The following is a 24,948-nucleotide window of genomic DNA, read 5'->3' on the forward strand; positions in this document are numbered from 1 at the left end:
AAAATGGATGAGAAGGGTGTGCATTCCCCACTGAATATAATAAAATCCACTGTATCAGATGAAGATACAGCTAGTCCGATTCAAACGGCAGCCGGTAAAGACTTATCAAATCCGTTTATGGCTGTCACTTTACCAAAAAGTGTAGAAGAAGGATCATCAAGCCAGTTAAGAAAAAGACTACCAAAAACATTGATACAAGGTAAAATATTAAGAAAGAAGGGAATAGCTTCAAAAAAGAAAAAAAATGAAAAAATAGAAATTATTGTTAAACAAACACTGGAGAAGTTTTTTTCAAGACAAAGATAAGCAAGACAAACATATTATAAAAAACGTAGTCCAGAAAGAAAAAGTCTAAGTCCCAGTCCAGAAATAAATCATAGTCCAGAAATGTCCCAAAGATCAGGAGAAGATGGTCATTACAAAGACGAAAACTATTATCAAGATGCTCAAGATCCAAACGACGATTCAAAGATGAGTTTTGATTCAGTAGTATTACACAATCTTGATACATAGAAAAACAAGACAAAAGATAAGACAACAGTGAAGAATCATTATAGCACAAGAAACAAATAATGAAGAATTGCTATCTGATACAAGAGATACAATAATGACATAAAGAAGTAATACAGAGACATGTGAAAAAAGAAGAAAAGACTGGCAACAGCTGAAAAAGAAACATATGAAAAAAGAAGAAAAGACTGGCAACAGCTAAAAAAGACTTGCAACAAACTTTGGAATCTAAGAGTGGAGAAAATAATTGCAAAACGACAAATAAAGAAGAATCATTTCTGTTCAAGCCATATGACGATGGGGCCCAATAAAGTACCCGACAAGGCTGAAAAGAGTTTGAAGTCCGTAGCTTGAAGTCTGTTCTTAAATCCGCTCAAAGATTCGGCTATAAAAGGAAGGAAGACTGAAGAAAGAAAACAACGAAAAAAGAGAGCAATCAGCAGAAAAAATACTCCCTCTTCCATTACCTACTCCCTCTTCCATTACCCTTATCAAACATCTTCCATCCAAAAAACCCATTCTCTGTAAAATATTTTCTTTATGTATGCTATAATATTTTCTATGTCAAGACTGTAAGATAAATAAATCCTATGTTCAAGAGTGCAAGTGTTTAATTTCAAGTCTAGTAAAACTCTTTCGGGTTTACCGAAAGGGAAATCTCTCTCCTGTAAACATGTAAGTTACTGTTTTTATTAGTAATTATGTTACCGTTTATTACCCCGATCTATTTTTATGTCTTTAAGTTTTTATGTCTTCAAATTTTATATTATATGTTTAAATTCTTAATTGTTAGTTTTGTAAATAATAAAAAAATTTACTCTAAGTATATGGTTATCTTTTCAATCTCTTAATAAATCTAATGGATTAACCTGTAAATTTCTAGGCGACACCGGTTAAAAATATCCCAAAATATTGCCACAAAAGGTGTTAAAATGGGCAAATGTGTTGAACTGTGGCTAGGGTGAGGTTAAAGAAAGAGATATTAAGAAAAGATATAGATCTTTAAAAAATTAGAGAGAAGAGATGAACAAAGTGAAAAAGTTAAAAAAAAAATATTGATACAAGAAGAAATATTAAGAAAGAAGGGAATAGCTTCAAAAAAGAAAAAAATAAAAAAATAGAAATTATTGTTAAACAAACACTGGAGAAGTTTTTTCAAGACAAAGATAAGCAAGACAAACATATTATTAAAAATCCTAGTCCAAAAAGAAACAGTCTAAGTCCCAGTCCAGAAATAAACCATAGTCCAGAAATGTCCCAAAGATCAGGAGAAGATGGTAATTACGAAGATGAAAACTATTATCAAGATGCTCAAGATCCAAACGACGATTCAGAGATGAGTTTTGATTCAGTAGCATTACACAATCTTGATACATAGAAAAACAAGACAAAATATAAGACAACAGTGAAGAATCATTATGGCACAAGAAACAAATAATGAAGAATTGCTATCTCATACAAGAGATACCATAATAGCATAAAACAGTAATACGGAGACATGTGAAAAAAGAAGAAAAGACTGGCAACAACTGAAAAAAAGACATATGAAAACAGAAGAAAAGACTGGCAACAGCTGAAAAAGACTTGCAACAAACTTTGGAGTCTACGAGTGGAGAAAATAATTGCAAAACGATAAATAAAGAAGAATCATTTATGTTCAAGCCATGTGACGATGGGCCCCAATGAAGTACTCGACAAGGCTGAAAAGAGTTTGAAGATCGTAGTTTGAAGTCCGTTCTTAAATCCGCTCAAAGGTTCGGCTATAAAAGGAAGGAAAACTGAAGAAAGAAAACAACGAAAAATGGTATCAGAGCAAATATTAAGAAAAGATATAGATTTTTAAAAAATTGGAGAGAAGAGATGAACAGAGTGAAAAAGTTTTTTTAAAAAAGGAGTCTGTTTGATTCCATTCTGGTCTATATCTTTTCTTAATATCTGGTCTATATTGGGTTTATCTTTTCTTAATAGACCACATTCTGGTCTACAAATTCAGGTCTGACAAGCGATACTCTTATGCTTCTTTCTCTTGTTCAAATCAGAGAGCAAAAAAGTATAGCTTGTGAGATTTGAATTTGCAACCACCAAAATTCAAGTGGAGATGTATTATTATGTATACCGATTGTGCGTTAAACAATGAACAGTTTATTTTATTTATAGTTCTCGTTTTCAGGATTAGAGAAAGGAGAAAAAACTTTAATTCTTGCAATAAATCTCCTTCGCTAGATCATGGCAAAAACATTTCTGCTCTTGGGATTCCTCATGTTGTCCTTTTATAACATAACAGAAAAAGAAATTAGTTTAATATGTAAAAAGTATTTGTACAATCAGATTATTATAAGATAATAGTAAGTAAATTTTTATAAAATATAGTATTAATTAGTAACCTAATAAAAATAATAATTAACGTACTATTGTCACGACCCGAAATTCCCTCCTTCGGACCGTGATGGCGCATAACATTTCACTTGCTAGGCACGCCAACGTTAGAATAATATTAACCAATTTATAAATTATTAATAATCAAGGAAACAAAAGCGGAAGCAAAGTTTGAAATATAGTAAAATAATCCATAAAAACAACGGTGTCTAAATACCATCCCAGAATTGGTGTCACAAGTGCACGAGCTTCTAGAATAATACAAATACAGATCTAAATAAAATGAAGTTGTCTGAAAATAAACACACAGCTAAAGTAAAATAGACGGGGACTTCAGAACTGCGGACGCCATGCAGTTATACCTCAAGTCTCCTCTGAGTAGCTGAAATCCGAGCAAGTCTATGGTACGCCGCTGGGACCAACTCTAATTCTGCACAAGAAGTGCAGAGTGTAGTATCAGTACAACCGACCCCATGTACTGGTAAGTGCTGAGCCTAACCTCGATGAAGTAGTGACGAGGCTAAGGCGGTTCACTTACATTAACCTGTACGCAATATTAGTAACAACAACAATAATAGAAATAAATCAGGTAACTCATTTATAATGATTTAAGCCAACTCAGCAGTCATAACCAATTATCATTTTCGTCAATTCTGTTACAGCGTGCAACCCGCTCTCACAATATATTCACACTCAGTTCTGTTACAGCGTGCAATCCGCTCTCACAATATATTCACATTCAGTTCGGTTGCAGCGTGCAACCCGCTCTCACAATATATTCATTTTAATCAAGTCTGTTGCGACGTACAACCCGATCCCCCAATATATATATATGTATGTCGACTTTTAAATAAGCCTGTTGCGGCGTGCAACTCGATCCTCCAATATGGACTTTTAATAAGTCTGTTGCGGCGTGCAACCCGATCCTCCAATATGGACTTTTAATAAGTCTGTTGCGGCGTGCAACCCGATCCTACAATATGAACTTTTAATAAGTATGTTGCAGCGTGCAACCCGATCCTCCAATATGGAATTTTAATAAGTCTGTTGCGGCGTGCAACCCGATCCCCTCAATATATACTTCTAATAAGTCTGTTGCGGCGTGCAACCCGATCCTCCAATATATTCATTATAATTAATTTTGTTGCGGCGTGCAACCCGCTCCTCCAACATATTCATTTACCAATTCTTATAGAAGAATTTCCCTAATAAATGCAACAATTAATATAAAATTAGAAGACAACAAGCATACAATAATTATGATTTAATTGCGAAACAAACAAAGGCAAATAGTAAGTTATTATAGAAATCAAAGAGAAAATATGCAGTTTAATATTTAATATGCTAAATGTCAAATAACAATTAAGGTACATAATTCAAATAACATGTAACAATTAATGCAGGAATTCAAGAATTAATATTTTACAAAAGAATAGTAGAGAAATAATTATTATAACAATTAATTCATAATTTAAAATAATTTATGATTTTTTTCAAGTGAATATGCAAACAATTAATTTGACGACGTATAGACACTCGTCACCTCGCCTATATGTCGTTCACATGCATTTCACATAACAAATAATTTAAGGGTTCTATTCCCTCAAGCCAAGGTTAACCACGGCACTTACCTCACTTTGCAATTTCCAATCAATTATTCAACCATAGCTTTTCCTTTTAAATTTGTCTCCGAAAGCTTCAAATCTATTCACAAACAATTCATATACTCAATACGAATCATAGGAATTAATTCCATATGAATTTATAAATTTTTCGAATAAAAATCCGAAATTCATTAAAATATTCGGCAGTGAGACCCACATCTCAAATCTAAAAAAAAAAACTTACGAAATCCGAACACCCTTTCCGAGACGAGTCCAACCATACAGAAATTATCCAATTCTGATGTCAAATGGACCTTCAAATCTAAATTTTTTATTTTTGGAAAGTTTTACAAAAAATCCAATTTCTTCCATCTAAATCCGAAATAAATGATGAATATAGGCTTAGATTTATGAAATACAATCACTATATGATAAAGAACATTTACCCAGTTCGAAATCATGAAAAACTCATTTGAAATCGCCCCTAAGCCGAGTTATAATTGAGAGTTTGTGAAAAATGAGAAAAATCCCATTTTGGTTCTTTTTTAAGACACAAGGGTCAGGCCTTCTTCGCTTTCGCGAAGGGCCTGTCGCGTTCGCGATGAGTAGCAGCCCGTGGCTTTCGCGTTCGTGATTCCTCCTTTGCGTTCGCGAAGGCTTTTTCCCCCCTGGCCTTCGCGTTCGCGTGCCAGTGCTCGCGTTCGCGTATAAGAACAACTGACCTCTCCCCCAGGCCTCTAAAGCTTCGCGTTCTCGTTGAGCTGGTCACGTTCGCAAAGGGTAAAGTCCCCATAGCTTCGCGTTCGCGGTCCAATCTTCGTGTTCGCGAAAAAGGAAAATTCGGCCAGCTCAGTTTGCTCTTCGCGTTCGCGAGAGTACATTCGCGAACGCGATGAAGGAAATACCAGAAGCCCAAAGTCTGCAGAAATCAGATTTCCTAAGTCCAAAATCATCCTGTAGTCTATCCGAAACTCACCCGAGTCCTCGGGGCTCCAAACCAAACATGCACACAAGTTTTAAAACATCATACAAACTTGCTCGCGCGATCAAATTACCAAAATAACACCTAGAACTACGAATCGGATACCAAAACAAAGGAAGTTGTCAAGAAAACTTTAAAACTTATATTCTTACAACCGGACGTCCGAATCACGTCAAATTAACTCTGATTCTCACCAAATTCGGCAGACAAGTCATAAATATTATAGTGAACCTATACCGGGCTCCGGAACTAAAATACGGACCCGCTGTCAATAAATCCAACATCAGTAAATTCTTAAAAATCATTAAGCTTTCAAGCTTTTAATTTTTCATCAAAATTCCATATCTCGAGCTAGGGACCTCGGAATTCGATTCTGGGCATACGCCCAAGTCCCAAATCACGATGAGGACCTATAGGAATTGTCAAAATACTGATCCGGGTCCGTTTACTAAAAATGTTGACTAAAGTCAACTCAGTTGAGTTTTAAAGCTCTATTTCACATTTTAATCCATTTTCACATGAAAACTTCCCGTAAAAATTTTCGGACTGCGCACGCAAGTCGAGAAATGAAAAATGATGCTTTTTGAGGTCTTAAAATACAGAATTACTTATTAAATTTAAAGATGACATTTTGGGTCATCACAACTATATAATGATAAATTGCATAAAATCTTACCCTATTTAGTGCATATGACTTAGATCCATTTCAACTTTTACTTTTTTATTTCCCATTAAACATTTTATGACTTATTATTTTGTCTGCTTGTAAACTTTAATTCTGATTAATCCAATTTTGAAATTTCTATTGTTTTAAAACTCATCAGTTATGAACCGCAACCGTCGTAGTATACGATCGATCTACATTCTAATGATATTATTTCGTTTAATTCTAGTTTAAAGCTTTATAAAGTTGTCAATCTTTTCTTTTGCACTTAGCATTACTTATTAGGAGATACATAAGAAAGGAAATTGCCTTGGGGTAGTCAAATTATATGATAGCTTAGTGACTTTCTAAAAGAGATAACAACTAAAAAGATCGACAACAAATCTCAATTAAAATTCATGATCCGTTTTAAATATAAGGCAATTCAATATTCTAAATGATGATTTAATCTAACAAATAAATATTGCATAAATAAGTGCTCATTCATCCTTAATAAAAAATCTCGAATTCAAACCATGAGTCCGCGAGTATGGAATCATCATTGGTAAGGAGCGCTTTACCCCTTAAAGTGAGACTATCGATACACATTACAATCCAGATTAGTCGAGCCCCAAATAATACTAATAAAGATCAGAGTTGAGCTCTAGCTTGAGCTCTAATGGCAGAATTGAAGTTTCTAGAAGAAAGCTCTCAATCTATGGAAGAGAGAAATAACAGATTTTTTTATTCTAGAAAATTGATCTAGTTACAAACCTAGCTATATATATATATATATATATATATATATATATATATATATATACACACACACACACACACATCTGAGATCTACTGCTACATCATTAAGCTAAAACACTAAGAGGAAGGTGAGCTAACTAACTTCTAACTAATCCTTCTGTAAATTAGTTATAACTAACTAACAACACATGTGCTTCTCACGTGTCTATTCCTTCAATACTCCCCCTCAAGCTAGATGGTGCAAACAGGTTGAGCATCCCTAGCTTGTTCATCAGATATGTGTTGTGATTTGCCCAAAGCTTTGGTAAACAAGTCTGCCTCTTGATCCTTTGACATCACATATCTAATCTTCACAATTCCTTGTTGAAGTTTTTCTCTGATGAAATGTAGGTCTATCTCTATATGTTTTGTGTGCTCATGGAATATGGGATTTGCAGCAATTTGAATTGCTGCTTTGCTTTCACAATTCAGCTCGACTGGTAGATCAACTTCGGCACCCAATTCTCTGCAAAGTCCAGTCAACCATAGGATTTCTGAGACACCAACTGCCATGCTTCTGTACTCAGCTTCTGCTGAGCTTCACGATATTGTGCACTGCTTCTTTGATTTCCATGACACTAAGGAGTCTCCTAGCTTCATCACATATCCTGTTACTGATCTTCTAGAGACTGGACAAGATGCCCAATCTGCATCACAAAATACAGTTAGCTTTGTCGACTATTTTGAGCTCATTAACAATCCTTGTTCTGGAGCACCCTTTATGTATTTCACTACTCTAATTGCTGCATCCATGTGTGATCTTTTAGGACAGTGCATAAATTGACTGAGCACATGTACTGCATAACATATGTCTGGCCTTGTCATTGTGAGATACAACAGTTTCCCTACCAATCTTTGATAGGGTCCTGCATCTCCCAGCTTTTTATCTCCTTCATAATTGTTCTACTTGTCATATTCAGTTGTAGTGAATGTCTGATTGCACTCCATTGGTGTGCTTGCTGGCTTTGATCCTGTCAGTCCAAGCTCACTAATCAATTCCAGCGCAAACTTTCTTTGATTCATCAAGATTCCTTGCTTTGACCTTGCTATCTCAATTCCAAGAAAGAACCTCAATTCTCCCAAGTCTTTGATTTTGAAGCTATGTTGCAGTATGTCTTTTGCCTCTGAAATCATTTGTTGATCATTCCCAGTAATAAGAAGATCATCTACATACACTAAAATGATCACCATTCATGTGCCCCTTCTTTTTATAAACAGTGAGTAATCAAAGTGACTTTGTGTGAAACCTGAGTTGATGAGTGATTCAGTCAACTTCAAGTTCCACTGTCGAGATGCTTGTTTCAAGCCATACAGGGATTTGTGCAGCCTACATACTTTCTCCCCCTGGCTAGGAAATCCCTGTGGCAAGCACATGTATATCTCCTCAGTCATGTCCCCTTGAAGAAATGCATTATAAACATCCATTTGATCTAATTTCCAGTTGTGTGCTGCAGCTAATGCCAGGACAGCTCTAACTGTTACCATTTTAACCACTGGGGAAAAGGTTTCTTGGTAATCTAATCCTTCTATCTAGTTGTATCCTTTTGCCACTAGCCTTACTTTGAATCTCTCTATCTCAACATTTTCTTTGTACTTTATTTTGAATACCCATTTGCATCCAATAGGTACCTTGACTTGTGGTAGATCTACTAGTGACCAAGTACTATTTTCCTTGAGTGCATTTAGCTCTTGGTCCATTGCTTCTATCCACCTAGGGTCTTGCATTGCTTCCTCATAACTGTGAGGTTCTTTAGTGGCAGTGAATTTGGATAGATAAGTCTGGTAACTGGCTGAAAGAGCTTGATGGCTAAGGTACTCTTCCAAAGGATATTTGCAAACTGCCTTGGCTGAATGTCTTGTAGAGGTCCCTCTTAATATATAATCCTGCATCCATATGGGTTCTTTCACAGTTCTGGTTGATTTTCTCAATTGTCCTTCACCTCTAGGAAGCTCAGAATCTGTTGAATAAAGGACTGGATGGCTTTGATCATTGGCATGTGTATCAACTGATGGCATGTATTGTTATGATTCTGCTGAAGGTGAAGTTGCAGGAGGTGGTATCACTCCTTCCTGTATGGCTGCAGTTTGTGTTTGCTCCTCAAGTGACATCTCTTGGCTGGGAAAATCAGTGTGTGATATCACACCATTTGGGTAAACCTGTAGCCTCCCTTCTTTCAGTAACTGAAAAGGAAATATGTGCTCTATAAAAGTAACATTCCTGCTAACAAAAAATTGGATAGTTAAAATATTATAGAGTCTATATCCCTTCTGTGTAGAAGAGTATCCCATCAAGACAACTGCTGTAGATCTGGCTGCAAACTTATCACCTCCACCTATTTTGCTGGAAAAACATAAGCAACCTATAGTTCTCATGTGTTGTAAAGATGGTGATCTTCCATACAGAACCTCAAAGGAAGATTTTCCTCCCAATGCTGATAAAGGGAGTCTGTTGATTATGTAAACAGCAGCATGAACACATTCTCCCCAAAACTTCAAGGGTAGATGGACTTGAAGTTTTATTGCTCTAGCCACCTCTAGGATGTATCTGTGCTTTCGTTCAACTACCCCATTTTGTTGTGGGGTGTGTACACATGAACTCTGGTGGACTATACCAAGGGATTGAAAAAGACTTCTACACTCAGAGTTAAAGAACTCAGTCCCATTATCACTTCTTAAAATCTTTACTGAAGCATCAAACGGTGTCTTTATTAGAATAAGGAATTGTCTCAAGCATACGATCACATCATTTTTGAGTCTAAGCAAGTAAATCCAAACCATCCTACTATAGTCATCAACAATAGTAAGGAAGAATCTAAAACCATCATGAGTAGGTATCATGTAAGGACCCCCTACATCTACATGCATCAAATGAAAAGGTTTATCAGTACTGGATAAGCTCTTAGGAAATGGCAACCTGCCTTGTCTAGCTAAAGGATAGATTGTACATTCCTTTATTCTACTACTGCTTGTCTTGAAATTCAAGTTTGAAATCTGTTTCACAACTCTATCAGGAGCATGTCCAAGTCTCCCATGCCAAATTCCCAGATCCTCTTCTTTTCCATGACCATTTGCTACTTGCACATCTGCAGTATTTGCCTTAATCATCTTCTGCTGCAGATTGTACAGTCCTTCTAGTTCCTTACCAATCCCCTTCACCTTCCTAGTGTGAAGGTCCTGCATTATCCAAAAATCAGGATAAAAGGACACAAAGCATCTTAGATCCTTGGTCAGTTTTGAAACTGATAACAAATTATATTTGAAACCTGGTACATATAGTACATTTTTAAAGACTTCTTCTTCACCAATTCTGCATTCACCTGTGCAGGCTATGTCCAAGGACTTTTCATTTGGCAAATACACTTTTGTATCTATACTGGTGCTATTACTATTAACGTTGCTTAGTAATTTCTTATTATGAACCATATGATTGGTTGCTCTAAAATCCACTATCCAATTTGTGTCCTTTTCTTTATCTTTATTCTTTACTGTGTCATTCACAACAAAAATATTGACAATACCTGCAAATTCCTTTATGTGATTACCAGAGTTGTCTTTGTTGATTAGCTTCAAAATCTGATCATACTGCTCCTGAGTGAATACTATGCCTTGTCCCTGCACTGTGGTTGTTGTAGGCTGATTCATTCCCTGCTGCTCCTCCTGTATTACTGCATTAGCTGACTGCTTCCCCTGTGTATGCTGTATCTCATGTGCTGTCAAGTTTGCCATAGGTCTTTGTTGATATCCACTAACCTTCTTCCTCATCTTGAAATCTGAGGGATAGCCATGTATTTTGTAGCAATTGTGCCTGGTGTGCCCTTTGTAATTACAGAAATCACAATACAAATTGTTTCTCCTAGGTCTAAAATTGTTTCCTGAATTCACACTTCCCTTGTTGCTAAATAGTGCAACTCTATCAGATAGATCAACAGCTTGTGTGAATTTTCCCAAAGACCTCTGACTCTCTTCTGATATCACCATGGAGTATGCCTTGTTAACACTTGGAACTGGAGTCATCATTAATATCTGGCTTCTAGGCTGACTATAGGATTCATTTAGGCCCATCAGAAACTGCAGCAGTCTCTAGTGTTCAAAATGCTCAGCATAACTTTTTGATTCTGGACAATCACATCCTGGATAGGGCGTGAGAGCATCATATTCTTCCCAAAGATCTGTCAACTTAGCAAAGTGTGCTGACACTGAAGAAATCCCTTGAGACAGTGTAGCTATTTCTTTGTGCAGGTAAAAAATTCTAGATCCATCAACCTTATCATATTTATCTTTCAAATCTGTCCAAACTTTGTGTGCACTAGACTTGTACACGATTCCACTAAACAACTCACTACTCACAGCATTCATGATCCAAGATAGCACTATAGCATTGCATTTTTTTCATAATTCATGTAGGGATCTATCAAATTTATCTTTTATGCATCTCCCGTCCACAAAACCTAATTTACTTTTACCAATTAATCCAATTTTCATTGATCTACTCCATAGCGCGTAGTTCTCAGTACCTTTGAGTTGAATAGAGATTAACGAGCTACCTGGTGTATCACATGGTTGTAAGAATACAGGATGATGATGATCAATGGTGATTCCTGTACTGCTTCCAGAAGTTTTTTCGTCAATCGCCATGAATGTTGAGATTTGAATGAATCGCTACTCCTTCACTTATATTCTAAAAACAGAAGAAGATTACAAATTGATTTCAGAAGCTATTGAACCCTAGCTCGAACTAGAAATGTCTTCGATTCTCCAGATGAACGAGAAATTGCAGCAACTGGAATTGATGTCCTTAGCTTACTGCTGTTTAGATCTCCTGCTCTGATACCATAATGAAGATCAGAGTTGAGCTCTAGCTTGAGCTCTAACGGTGGAATTGGAGTTTCTAGAAGAAAGCTCTCAATATATGGAAGAGAGAAATAACAGATTTTTTTATTCTAGAAAATTGATCTGATTACAAGCCTAGCTATGTATATATACATCTGAGATCTACTGCTACATCATTAAGTTAAAACACTAAGAGGAAGGTGAGCTAACTAACTTCTAACTAATCCTTCTGTAAATTAGTTATAACTAACTAACAACCCATGTGCTTCTCACGTATCTATTTCTTCAATAAATACCTTTTGGGACTCGCCCCAGCACAGAGCTAGAATGGATATTAATATTATTACTATCCAGATATATGGAATTGCCATGCCATCTGAAAAGAAATAGAAAAGAGATATTCCTATATGATTTTCCCAGTGCAATATCTGTATTGTACTACATGCAGTAATGGATGTACTTTTTCTCTGCCATATTAGCCAAAAAAAACAAGATGGAGAAAAAAAAAAAATCTGACCCACTCTAAAACCACCACGAGGGCACAGCTGAAAAGTAATAGTCCCCAAAGCTTAAGTTTTTTAGTTCGTTGTTTAGTAATGGCGATTTCTGCAAGTGCAACCTTAACAGCTCAATTCCCCAATTGTCACAGAATATCAATTGACCATAAATTCCCCCCCTCCTCTTCATTCTCTTTCTGTAATTTCATGTCCCTATCTTTTTTTAGCAAATTTGAAGAATATTACGTGTAATTCATTGAATTAGCAAATATATTTTTTTTATATGGGTTATCTTGTATGGAATCCTATCTTTTTGGTTGCTTTATTGCTTTTTTTAAATTTGATGTGTTAGTGCTTACAATTGTACAGCTTGGGAATTTTTCTTTTTCTTTTGGGTTCTTTGATTCTTTTTTAAATTTACAAATACCTTTGTAATTATGGATTTATTACCAGAAATTCAATGGGTATTCAACCTCTGTACCTAAAAAAGTCTCAATTTTGAGCTATTTCACCATTTGATTTTACCAAGTTCAATGAAAGTGATTTTTTAATGTTACTTGTTCTGATCCAGCAGAAATGCAGCGTAAGGCTGCGTACAATAGACCTTCTTGTGGTCCGGCCCTTTTCCGGACCCCGCGCGAGCTTGGTGCTTGTCCTTTTACATGTTCTGATCCAAATCATTCTGATAGGCGAAAAGCTTGGTCTTTACTTTTTACCAGGGTTAACCAGCTACCTAGGAGAATGTTTTATTAGATTAGGCAGAATATATTAGTCTATTTCAGTTGTCTTTTATTGTTCGTGTTTACTTGCCTTTCTTCCTTGCAAATCCATTTAGTTTCTAAACTGTTCTGTGATGTTTATTGCAATTTAACGGCTTCTGATTAATTCATGGAATGATTCTAATGTGCCCTAACTTCATCGTGTTTTAGGTAAATCAAACTCAAGTACTCTACCTATTGGTCCTTTAAGTATATCGTCACGAGATGGACAGAAAGCTAGGAGATCCTTCCATATTCAAGGCTTATTTGGTGGCAAAAAGGATAGTAACAGTGATGATAATTCCTCAAAGGTGCAGAATAGTTTCTTCTTTAATTGATAAAACATAATTTGTGCAAAATTTGTGGTGCAATCTACTTGATTCTTATCTAAATTATGAGTTAAACCATATTTTGGACAACCCTGAATGTGATCTCCATGCTATCCTTAGCAGGATTTTAGTCGTTTTGGACTTGAGGTCTCCCATCATGGTTATGAATTCTTAGATAGCTTTATGATTACACGAGTCGGCGCAGTATTGCAATTTCCTTTGCCTCTTTGTTCGATAATTAGTCCATTGGCTGATAATATTTTGGTTAATCCCTTTTGGCTTACATGTCAAGGAATTTGTGCAACCCCTATAAATGAAAGTTTTAGATGTAATTTCTATGGATGTTTGTGTCTTTCGTGCATCTTTAGTTGCAAAAGTCACATTTAAAATTTTCTTCTTGTGAGTACATTTGATCTTTAATTGTTTAAAGTGGCTCTTTAAATCCAACAAGTAGTTGTACCGTCCAGAGCCAGTTGAGGGAAATATGATTACCATTATTTTGAGTGCAAACATTTTAATTCTCATAAGAAATATAAATTTGCTGAGTAAAAGTTAAACGGTGTATCTATAGAAATAAGCGATGCGGTTGGACAATGTTTTGCACTTTAGGATGTTAGGATTTTCTCTCAGTATCTAAAGCTGGTCAGTTAATCGTGTTTCATACTTTTAAGTTTAAACTGGGTTAACTTGGGATTATAAGAGCTAGGATGTGGCTTACATATACTTTGTTTAGCTAATTGGTTAGGAGGTGACATGTTGTTTCCTTGTTTATTATCTGCTTTTCTGCTGCATCATTTTGGCCTGGAGCTGCATCACGTGCATATGATAAACAAATTGCGCAATAGAAGTGTAAAATGAGCTAAAGAACTGCCAAAATGGCAAGTTTAACAATAAGGAGTCGAGAAACTCCGAATTGTGAGGTATCTTTACGCCATCAGGTTTTGACTATGACCAGCTATGAAGTTTCACCACTAAAGTGATTAAGGATGGGATATCGTACTGTCACGACCCAAAAATCACACCTGTCATGATGGCGCCTATCTTAATACTAGGCAAGCCGACAACCTCCATAAACCACAATTTCTTTTAAATGCGGAAAATATAATAATTAATTTAAGAGAAAACCCCACACATACTGATATAAATGCACTCCCAAAACCTGGTGTCACTGAGTACATGAGCATCTATACATTACAAGTCTGGGAAACCCGATCTATAATAATCCGAGACCAAATACAATAAACAAAAGGGTAGGGAAGGAGAGACAAGGTCTGCGAAACATAGCAGCTACCTCCGAATCTCCGGAAAATCAACTGTGTGAAATAATCAACACCCACTGTGTCCGGGATCACCTGGATCTGCACACGAAGTGCAGGGTGTAGTACGAGTACAACTAACTCAGCAAGTAACAATAATAAATAAGGAACTGAAAGTAGTGACGAGCTTCTCAGCTAAGTCCAAATACAGTACCTTCCAACATAAAAGGGTAGGCATGCTCTCAAGTTCAACATTTAAGATTTCAATGAAATTTCATAACAAGTTTGACCGAAACAAAAAATAATGTTTTTCCGAAATTTTCAAAATAATGATATATGACAGCTGAAATGCAGCAAATAATGAAATGAATGCATACTCTCAGAGTAACAGTCACTCAGTCCTCCCATTCACTCCAACCTCACAGTCACTCTTTCCTCACAGTCACTCTTTCCTCACAGTCACTTATCACTCATCACTCGGCACTCGACACTCGCACTCGGCACTCGCACTCAGTAGGTACCTACGCTCAATGGGGGTGTGTACAGATTTCGGAGGGGCTCCTTCAGCCCAAGCGCTATATCAAGCCAATCATGGCATAAATCAATAAAACATGCTGTGGCGTGCATCCCGATCCATAAATATCCTCACAATTAGGCCCTCGGCCTCACTCAGTCATCAACCTCTCCAGTCTCTCGAGCTCTCAGAAATCATGATAATCAGCCCAAAATTGATAATACGATATTTTAATAAATAGCAACAGAGACTGAGATATGATATGAAATGAATAAACATGACTGAGTGTGAAATTACAAATTGAACATATAATTCAACCACATAAATGACCCCAGTGGGTACCAATAATAACAGCATATGTCTAAGCGTGATTTTTAATACGAGTCTTAACTCAATTTTCCCTAACACGTAGAGAATGTACGGATATCAACAGATAATTCAACTACACAGTTCCATGGAATTTGACCAAGTCACAATTCCTACGGTGCACGCCCACACGCCCGTCACCTAGTATGTGCGTCACCTCAAAACCAATCACATAACACATGATCCGGGGTTTCATACCCTCAGGACCAAATTTAAAACTGTTACTTACCTCAAACCGTGTAATTTCTTATTCCGCTATGCCTTTGTCTCGTGAATTGGCCTCCAAACGCCTCGAATCTAGCCACAAATAATTCGATTCAGTCAATAAAAATTGTAGGAATTAATTCCATATGAAAATACAATTTTTCCATAAAAATCCGAAATTTCATCCAAAAATCGGCCGTGGGGCCCATGTCTCGTAACCCGACAAAAGTTACAAAATATAAACGTCCATCCAACCACGAGTCCAACCATACAAATTTCACCAAATTCCGACATCAACTCGACCCTCAAATCTTCAATTAAAGTCTTCAACAATCCAAATTCACCCATACATATCCCTTTTATCCTTAATAGATTTCATCATTGGCCTTTAAGCCCCAATCTAGGTTATATGATTCAATATTTAATCATTATTAAGCTATTGAAGCACTAGAATCACCAACCATCCTAACAAGATTAAAAAATTTACTATTCATCTTCTTCTCCATTCAAGAATCCTAACTCACAATACCCATTTCAAGGACTAGCATAATTCTTCAACCAATTGGTACTTTCTACTTCACAATACATTCCAAATACTTAATCCATAGTTGTATTTAAGTATAGGGTGGAGAATTTACCTCTTGTAGCTCAAACCCTAACTTGAACCCTTTTGAATGATTCTTGAAGATTAGAGAAATCCCTATGAATTTCAATCCATGTAGATGTTAATACTACCATTAACTAGTGTTAATCCATTATAAAAATATCATAAAACTCACCTTTGATGTATATTTGGGTTGAGGATGCTCCACCTTCTCTCTAGAACCCAAAACTTAGCCAAAAATGTTATATTTTTCTCTCTCCCCAAACCTCCCCTGTTTTATAGAAAATGAGCTGCGTAGCCTACGCAGCTTAACCCTCCCCTTCACTTCCATGGTGATTTTGCCTACGCACCAACCCCTTCACTTCCATGGTGATTTTGCCTACGCAATGGTGCGTAGGCTACGCAAGACTCGCGTAGCTGTTCTGTCACCCTTTAGTAAAAAAGTCATAACTTCTTGTAGAAATCTCCAAATGACGAACGGTTTGATGCGTTGGAAACTAGACTCAAATGGCTTTAATTTGATAGGTTATACACCATATAACTCTTCATATCTTGGGAATTATGCTTGTTTGAAGTTAGATCTTGTGCAAACTCACTTGAAACTTTATCCCATCATATAATTTTCAACTCGACTTAGCCTTAGGGCTCTTCTTAGACCTAAACCATTTTTAATACATCTCATACATATATTATCATGATCAATTGATATCATTCAAATTACCAGTCTTGTTCATACCCGAATTGATATAATTAGTACCCGTCAAACTTCTTAATGGTCTTAAAACACTTAGAAATATTTCCGGGGTGTTACACGTACACTAAGCAATGTTGCCCCTTTTCAATTTCTGACATCCTAAATAGCATAACTATAAAGTGAAAAATTAAATCCCTCGTGCACCCAAGGGTGTGGCTTAATGGTAAATGAAGTAGGAGGAGAACCATGAGGTATCAGGTTCAAATCCCAACTTAGACAAAATATCCCAAGTGATTTCATCCCTTCTGCCTAAGCCTTGGTAGACAGAGTTGCCCAATACTTGTGCTAGGCCTTGGTGGACAGAGTTACCCAGTAGTTTTGCTAGTGACAGATAGCAGGTACCGGGTGAAGTAGTTGAAGTGCGCACAAGCTGGCCCGGACACCACTACAAAAAAAAAATAAATAAATAAAAATCCCTCGTTCCATTGCCAACCCTAGAAAGGGAAAAAGAATCTGATGCATCAAGATGCAAAGAAGAATCCTAATTATAAATAATCACATCTGAAGATCAGAAACATGAAAAGAACAATTTCTGAAGTGTATGGCCCATGTAAGCAGAACATCTGAAAAGCATAACATCTGCAATATCAGTTCCTACAAAGACATTCAGAGAAGAAGGTTTTTTTTTTTGGGTTGGGGGGGGGGGGGTTACAGATTACCATAGGCTGAAATAGGTTAGAAAGTGCATGTGCTGAGGATAGTACAATGGGCTGAGGCTGATGGAATGAAGGATGCTGTAGGTTTTGTTTCGAGTTAAGCTGTGTAGATCATTAAGTGACAAGCATAAAATGGTAAACTGATTCGTTATGTTCATTGTATAATATGTATCACCTTCAAGTATCAGTTTATGATAGATTCTGATGATACAGAGCTGGAAAACAATCCAAAGTTTCCTGGGACAAAAATGAAATGGCAAACTGTTCGCCGAGTGTTCAGATTCAAGTTGATTTCGGCTTGCTTTGACTGATCTTGTTCAAGTTTGATACTTTTCAGTGAGGAACAAAAGAACGTGGCAATGGGGAGGACAAGATGTCCGCAAAATATGATATTAACAAAATAATGCTAGCAAACTCATCAATCTTTGAAGCATTACTTTGAAGTAAGTGTAAGATTTCATTATCAAAATAATAAGAGCACAACGAAAAATTCTTAAGCGGGATAATCATAGACAACAAGCATTGCGGACATGTTGAGAGTTTACTCTCTCTTGTTAGAGCAAAGTGCAAATCGATGATGCCCTGAAAAGAGTTGTGCATGATTCACCAAAAATGCTAAACAGCATCATCCAGGACTTCAATGCTAAAATTGAATACTTATTATAAGTTGCAGTCATTTCTACTTGAGAATACTTAAGAAGGCCTTAAGTAGTGTTAGAAGGAACTTGTACTTTTGATTTGAAGGGGACAACAAAATTTGATAATGACACCAATAGCAGATAGATAGGGACTTATAGATTATATGGTTCTCCAATAATGCTTACGTCCAGCAACGAGGAGGAGGAATTCCACTATATCAGAAATGTAAACCAGAGAGTACAAAATTAGAGATGACACTCCAATTTACTCTAGAGAATATCTCTCGAATTTACTTACACAGAAATTTCCATGGTACATAATTAGAGATGATACTTCAATTTACTCAAAAGGATATCTTATAAATTAACTTAAACATAAGTGTTCCCCAATACTACTACTGTCTACTACTTTATTGTATTTAATACTCAGAAGAATACTTGCTGCAAAGCTTGACGAGAATGAGGAAAAAGGTGCTCCATTTAGCAGGGAGAGTCCTTCTCTATTCATAAGTGTTCCCATGCCTCCACTCTTTCATAGTTTTGGGCATAGCTTATATATCTCTTTACTTCTACATGGATTTCATGCATTTGAAAGATGTTACTTCATGTAGCAGTTATGTACAGTCTCTCCACTATCTCTATATCACATTCCTGCGGAATGTATGCTAGTTACTGACCGTTGGTAGATTTTTCTGTTCTTATGTTTTTGTATCTAGCTTCCTGCTCATGTATAGTCACTTTCCTTCAAAGACTAAGCGTAGTCTGGTAATTAGTGGTCTCAGGTGATATCAAAATCATCATGTTTCTTTGTCATGATCGATCTGACTTGAATCCAGGCTGGAATACTTGGAAACATGCAAAATCTATATGAAACAGTAAAGAAGGCACAAATGGTTGTTCAAGTCGAGGCAGTTCGTGTGCAAAAAGAACTTGCAGTGTAGGTGCTCCTGATAAATTTTTCCGTACCCATTTTATGATTTTCAGCCTCTCTTCCATTACTCTTTGCTCTAAGAATATGTGTTAATTTTCTGTTTACTTTACAGTGCAGAGTTCGATGGCTATTGTGAAGGTGAGCTTATAAAGGTATTGGTTGATTTTCCCAAAAATAGCTTTTTGTTTCTCATCTTATCCCTCCACATTTCTCTCATTTGGACACCAATACACCCGCAAAGAGTAAAAAATGGTGCTTGAAATGATTTTTCTCTTTGATGTCTTGTGACTGCTTACATATTGATGTGGGCTGTTCTGTAGGCAACGCTTTCTGGTAACCAACAGCCAGTGCGCATTGAAATTACTGAGGCTGCAATGGACTTGGGACCGGAAGTAAGTTTATATGTTCTATCTTACAACTTCATCACCGTTTTATAATCATAATTTATGACCTATTTGCACCTGCATGAAGCTGCTATAGTGCATTGAGTGCACATCAGGTTGTATGACTAGGCTTTCTGCTCCTATCATATGTACATACTGTAAACAGTTTCTTACTTTATTGTATTTAATTTTTTTTGAGAATGGGCAAGTATTAACAGTTGCTTACTTTATATTGATTCTAAATTAAAGACTTGGCAGCTGTTGCACAATCAAACCTATCAATAGATGCCTTATAATGTTTTTCTTACTTCTAGCGATGAAAGATCAATACTGAATAATCATACAAGTAATATTGCGAGCATATTTCCTGATACTATTAATTCCTTGATTCAAGTAAATGTGGAGCATTTTAATCACTTCCTCCTTTTTCACCTTAGACGCCTTTAATATTGTTCTGGAATCATTTTGAAAACTCTTGATACAACAGCAATAACTGCGCCTCAATCCCAAGCAAGTTAGGGTCGATTATGTGAATCTCCACTGACCATGCTACTCCAAAACTCTTGATATAACTAATAAATCTATTGCCTGTGACTAGTAGTTTTGAGCACTAGAGGTGGCAAAATTAGTGGAAACCCTATGGCTAATCCAATGGCTGCTGGAAGCTGGCAACCACTCGTGGAAGGTGGCTGGCCAATCAAATGTTAGCTTTTTTATCTGTTTGTTTTTACACAAGTTGTGATTTTGCATTGAGATTTAAACGTTTTGAATAAGATTGTTGCGCGTTATTTCCATTAACGGTTTGCTGAACGAATTGAAGACTGAATCCATTGATTTGCTAAACCAATTTATAACTGAATCTATTGAATACTGAACTGAGGGTAATAAATGGCTGGAGTAGCTTTTCACCCAAAACAAATTACGCTCAACCACTCATGTCACAAATACCAAATCTTAGGCCATGTTCCTGTCATACTCCTATGTTACACAATACAAGTGGGATGCTTTTGTAATACGTACCAAGCACTTCCTTGCACTTCCTTTTGGTGTCTCAATCGCAGAGAGAATTTAAAGGATCAATGTGGGCACTTGGAGACACAAAAAAACTCTTGAAGTTCGAACTCCAGGGTGTGTTCTGTAAAATCAAATTGGTGTAGAACCATAAAACTCATGCAAAGATAAATATATGGAGTAGTAATTAAGGAAAGAAATAAACATTGGCATACAAGAAGGACCTTGATAATGGTGATAACAAGGAGTCTGAGAAGCAGAGGATAGGTAACAGGTACTTAGTTTAAAATTATCTATTTACTCGGGAGAATGTTTTGTCAATAAACCGACCAGTATGAATAATCATATTCTACTTCAGACGGAAGCTTTCTGTAACATCTTCCCACAAATCAAATGAAAGGAAGGAAATAAGATTCGGGCTGGTCAAAACTAACTCTGTTAAGTTAAAATTTTGTGGCCTATGAAACTTGTTGGTCTTGTTCTTATTGAGCTTGCTGTACACTGATTGAATGCAGAAACTCTCTCTCTTAGTAACAGAGGCCTACAAGGACGCACACCAGAAAAGTGTACTGGTGAGAAACTACAAAACCAGCTCTGTCGTATGGTTGCCTTTGATCATCTGGTATCCGCTTTCCTGATTCTACGATTTGACACATGAATTATAATGTCTTGAATTGCAGGCCATGAAGGAGAGAATGAACAATCTTGCTCAGAGCTTAGGAATGCCAGCAGGACTAAGTGAAGGAATGAAATAATAGAGTTCCCAGAAAGAAGCTCCAGTTTTGTTTATGAACTTTACAGTAATGTTCTACTAACCATTACCGATTAAGTTTGACTTTGAGGAATGTATTACACATTTATAATTATTTGAGCTGCCAATTTAGATTTTCCCTTTGTTTGCTGTGACTTTCTTTTGTTGTAGTAAACACAGTAAAGCTAAAAGGAGCAAATGATTGGCTGGTTCTTTATACTCATCTCACATCAACCTTCTGTTTGGACTTCATCTTGCTTCTTGTGTTGCTTCTCTCTGCTTAGGAATTTAGTCCTTGTTTATGCATCAATGAAAGGTTTTATATTGAATCTAGACTTATTGGAATCTATCTCCCGCTTGTTTTCTAGATGCATCTATTGAACCCTGCACTACTGTTAATGCTAATTACACATACCCAGAAACAAATGCCCAACAGTCTGCAAAACAGATTCAATAGTAAGTGCAATGTAATTTAAAATACTGCTTGCACAGAAATCTTCATTTTGGCGATGTTTCGCCATGTAGTATGAGTAATAAATCATAGAGTATGGTACTAAATCATGAGCATGGGGCGCACCCATCATAAAGGAAACAGCCACTGAATCTACCTTTCTCTTTGCTCTTGGAAGTTCCAGCCTCCTTGCTTTCCCTTCCCCTTGTCTTCATTAGTATTGTTATTTTCATTTTTCTTCCACTCCCTCGCTTTGTCCTTTCCGTCGTTGGACTTTGAAGTAGAAGTTTCTTCTTCCAAGTGAAAATCATTCAATGCATCAGCCGCAGTCACGGCACTTGCGAGGTTATGTATATTCTGCCTACGCAATTCCAATTGTGCCCACTGTTGCAGCCCGCGCTCATTCATTAGATGTCATTTGAGTTTTCCCTTTTCCTAAAATCCTGGACGTGTACGGAACTTGGTTACTAGTTTGAATTGATTGTTGGCAAGTCGAGTAAGGAAAGAGTTGTTCATTTGTCCAGAAATATGTTTTTGAATTGTCTTCCACAATCTCCTGTTTTTGAGGTTGTGGCCTAAATCAAAATCACCCTCCACCCCCACGCAGCCCCCCCCCCCCAAAAAAAAAAAAGCCTTGATAGTAGTATACATCCAACATGTGATGAAATTTGATTGTCACTTAGCTTCTCTTATCACACACACACTGTGGATGTAGGAAACCAATGTGGGTTGTAAAAGGAATTTAACTCTAAAAAAAAGAGCATTGGCATTAAAAAACAGTTTTCTTTTTCCTTTGTTTGTTCTAGTTTTACAGGCAAAACAGTTTGTGCCCTTATTTGCTTTTTGGACAGAAAAAACTATGCTGCTCTCAAATTTTGTATTCAAAATGAACACAGACGAGCTTCAGTTTCCAGCATATGACACTTGATTAGTTTTTTCATCCAAGGATATTAACTGGAATAAATAAAAAACTTAATGAATGGACGGAAATAAAAGTTCAATTTACCATAAAGAACAAACAATAAAATAAAGCTTGAAATAACTTAATGAAAAGTAAAGAACAAATTGAATCAAAGAATATTGACCAAAAGAAAAAGACTAAGAACCCCATCTTCCTCCTTTTCCCTCTCACCATTTGACTATCTATCTATCAATCAAATTACCATGAAAATCACTTCAAAACTCTCTCTCACATCAAATAAAAAACCCCATTAAAACCCCAAAAGCTATAACCAAGCTAGCCTTCAAGCTAATAGCATTGCTAGTAGGAGCCATAGCTGGACCTTCAAATTCGACCGGAGAAGGTGCAGGTGCACCCATGAATCTCCTCATGTTGTTCTCAGATAAGGTCACTACTATCAGTTTCTGGCCTTGCTCACAATGCCCTTTTGCTCCACTTATGAAATAGTAAGCTCCTGAATTTGTTAGCTCTATCTTTGTATTCCCATCATTGTGCACTGCTATTGGACTTGAACTGTTGCATGTCACATAATCCCTCTTGTTCACTTGTAAAACTGAGTCTTTTTTCCCATCATACTTCCACACTGCCAAAAGATAAAAAGTATATAAAAAAATTAATCAGATGTAACAATATCAAGAAATATTCACTATATGTACACAAAAAAGAGAACATTATTTTTTTGTAGTTTCAAGTGATTTTGTTAATTAAAAGTCGAGTTCTAAGGAATTCAAAATAACATAAGAAATACTACATTTAGAATTTGAACAATTGAAGCACTAAAGTCACATATGTCATTCAACTAGATACTTTTCTTATATCTAGGGGATTCAATAACTCTTACATATACATAAAATTTTATTTTTACCCTATCTAGATAGTAAAATTTTTAGAAAAAGGAGATTCGATTAACCCCCCAGTGTGAAAATTTGTAGATAAATTCAGATTTATAATATACCAAGAGAATCTCCAATGAGGAAGCGAGATTTTTCAGCCCATCGATTGAGGGAATCTGATTCTGAAGATGGGATTTTCCAAGAATCAGTTTTCCCCCCTACCAAATGGTCTCTGGCTTCTGAGAAGCTCAAGAGGAGGAAGAAGAAGAGAACAGCTACTAGTGAAGAAGAAAGCACATTTCTTGAAAAACCATCCATTTTGATGTGAATAAGCTCAAAAAAGTTTTTCTTTGATTTTAAACAGATTCTTTGCTGGTATTTTGAAGAGAAGTGGAAGGAAGGAATGAGGTTAGAATTATATAGCAGATTCTTTGTATATAGTGACGAGGTAAGGTGGGAGACGTGGGTGAAGCAAGAAAACTAGCCGTTAGAATAAAGCAGCCAAAGGTTTGCTATCCTAGAAATCTGTAATTTTTGGCTTTAACGTTAACAACGGTTAAAACTTTTTAAAATAATTCACAAAGGTCCAAGGAGCAAAGTTGTGTGTTGGGCCTTGTTCATCACATATTTGCAGCCCACAAACTAAACCGGGAGAAATTCAAAAATAGCCAAATTTACAAGCGGTAATTGAAAAATAGCCACAGTTTCAAAAGTAATCGAAATTTAGCCACTTTTCATGTAAAGATAAATCTGAACGAAAACACTGTTCAAAATTTGAAAAATATTCCAACATAATATACAGGAGTTCCAGTATAATATACCGGTCCAGCATAATATGCTGGAAGTTAATACACAGGTGCTCCAATCTCCAGTATATTATGCTGGAACTTTCCGCGTGTTGGAGTTCCAGCATAATATGCTGGAAGTTCATACACAGGTGCACCAATCTCCAGTATATTATGCTGGACCGGTCCGTGTTGCAGCAAAATAAAAGCTATTTTTCAATGACTTTACAAACGATGACTATTTTTAATTTTACCAGTTCAAAAACTGACTAGCCCGTGCTATTTTTACTTTAGGACTAGCACCATTAGACGAACCAAATTTTGAAAAATAGGAATGGTGGCAAAACCTCCAAATAGCCTTGCAAAAGTTAATCAAGGGTTTTGATATTTTGAAATGGACAATTTGAAGACCAATTAATTCTAATAATTGATTTAACTCAACTAAAAAAAAATGTGGTTTCAGCTCGTGTTTACGAAATTTGGACTGCAAAAAGTTTTGAAACGGGTCAGCAAAAAACAAAGT

The 24,948-nt window shown here is 36.3% G+C and overlaps 4 protein-coding genes across 4 annotated transcripts; 1 reads left to right on the forward strand and 3 right to left on the reverse strand.

Moving 5' to 3' along the window:
- Positions 1-9,617: 9,617 nt before the first annotated feature.
- LOC117275434 (uncharacterized) lies at positions 9,618-11,823 on the reverse strand. Its single transcript, XM_033654713.2, has 2 exons — positions 10,432-11,823; positions 9,618-10,087 (listed from the first exon to the last, which is right to left on the reverse strand). The coding sequence occupies exons 1-2, from the start codon at positions 10,973-10,975 to the stop codon at positions 10,074-10,076; spliced, it is 558 nt and encodes a 185-aa protein (XP_033510604.1). The 5' UTR covers positions 10,976-11,823; the 3' UTR covers positions 9,618-10,073.
- LOC138902358 (uncharacterized) lies at positions 10,994-11,548 on the reverse strand. Its single transcript, XM_070190215.1, has 2 exons — positions 11,377-11,548; positions 10,994-11,283 (listed from the first exon to the last, which is right to left on the reverse strand). Exons 1-2 carry the CDS (start codon positions 11,546-11,548, stop codon positions 10,994-10,996), a joined length of 462 nt encoding a protein of 153 aa, XP_070046316.1.
- A 286-nt stretch (positions 11,824-12,109) lies between the features above and the next one.
- On the forward strand, positions 12,110-21,612 carry LOC104090887 (nucleoid-associated protein At4g30620, chloroplastic-like). Its single transcript, XM_009596084.3, has 7 exons — positions 12,110-12,439; positions 13,170-13,309; positions 19,156-19,256; positions 19,363-19,402; positions 19,571-19,642; positions 21,160-21,216; positions 21,325-21,612. The coding sequence occupies exons 1-7, from the start codon at positions 12,340-12,342 to the stop codon at positions 21,397-21,399; spliced, it is 585 nt and encodes a 194-aa protein (XP_009594379.1). The 5' UTR covers positions 12,110-12,339; the 3' UTR covers positions 21,400-21,612.
- Positions 21,613-22,847: 1,235 nt separating this feature from the next.
- Positions 22,848-24,083, reverse strand: LOC104090888 (early nodulin-like protein 15). Its single transcript, XM_070191676.1, has 2 exons — positions 23,763-24,083; positions 22,848-23,390 (listed from the first exon to the last, which is right to left on the reverse strand). The coding sequence occupies exons 1-2, from the start codon at positions 23,956-23,958 to the stop codon at positions 23,041-23,043; spliced, it is 546 nt and encodes a 181-aa protein (XP_070047777.1). The 5' UTR covers positions 23,959-24,083; the 3' UTR covers positions 22,848-23,040.
- Between the last annotated feature and the right edge of the window lie 865 nt (positions 24,084-24,948).

The sequence above is a fragment of the Nicotiana tomentosiformis genome, chromosome 12, assembly GCF_000390325.3.
Source record: "Nicotiana tomentosiformis chromosome 12, ASM39032v3, whole genome shotgun sequence".
NCBI classification, from domain to species: Eukaryota; Viridiplantae; Streptophyta; class Magnoliopsida; order Solanales; family Solanaceae; genus Nicotiana; species Nicotiana tomentosiformis.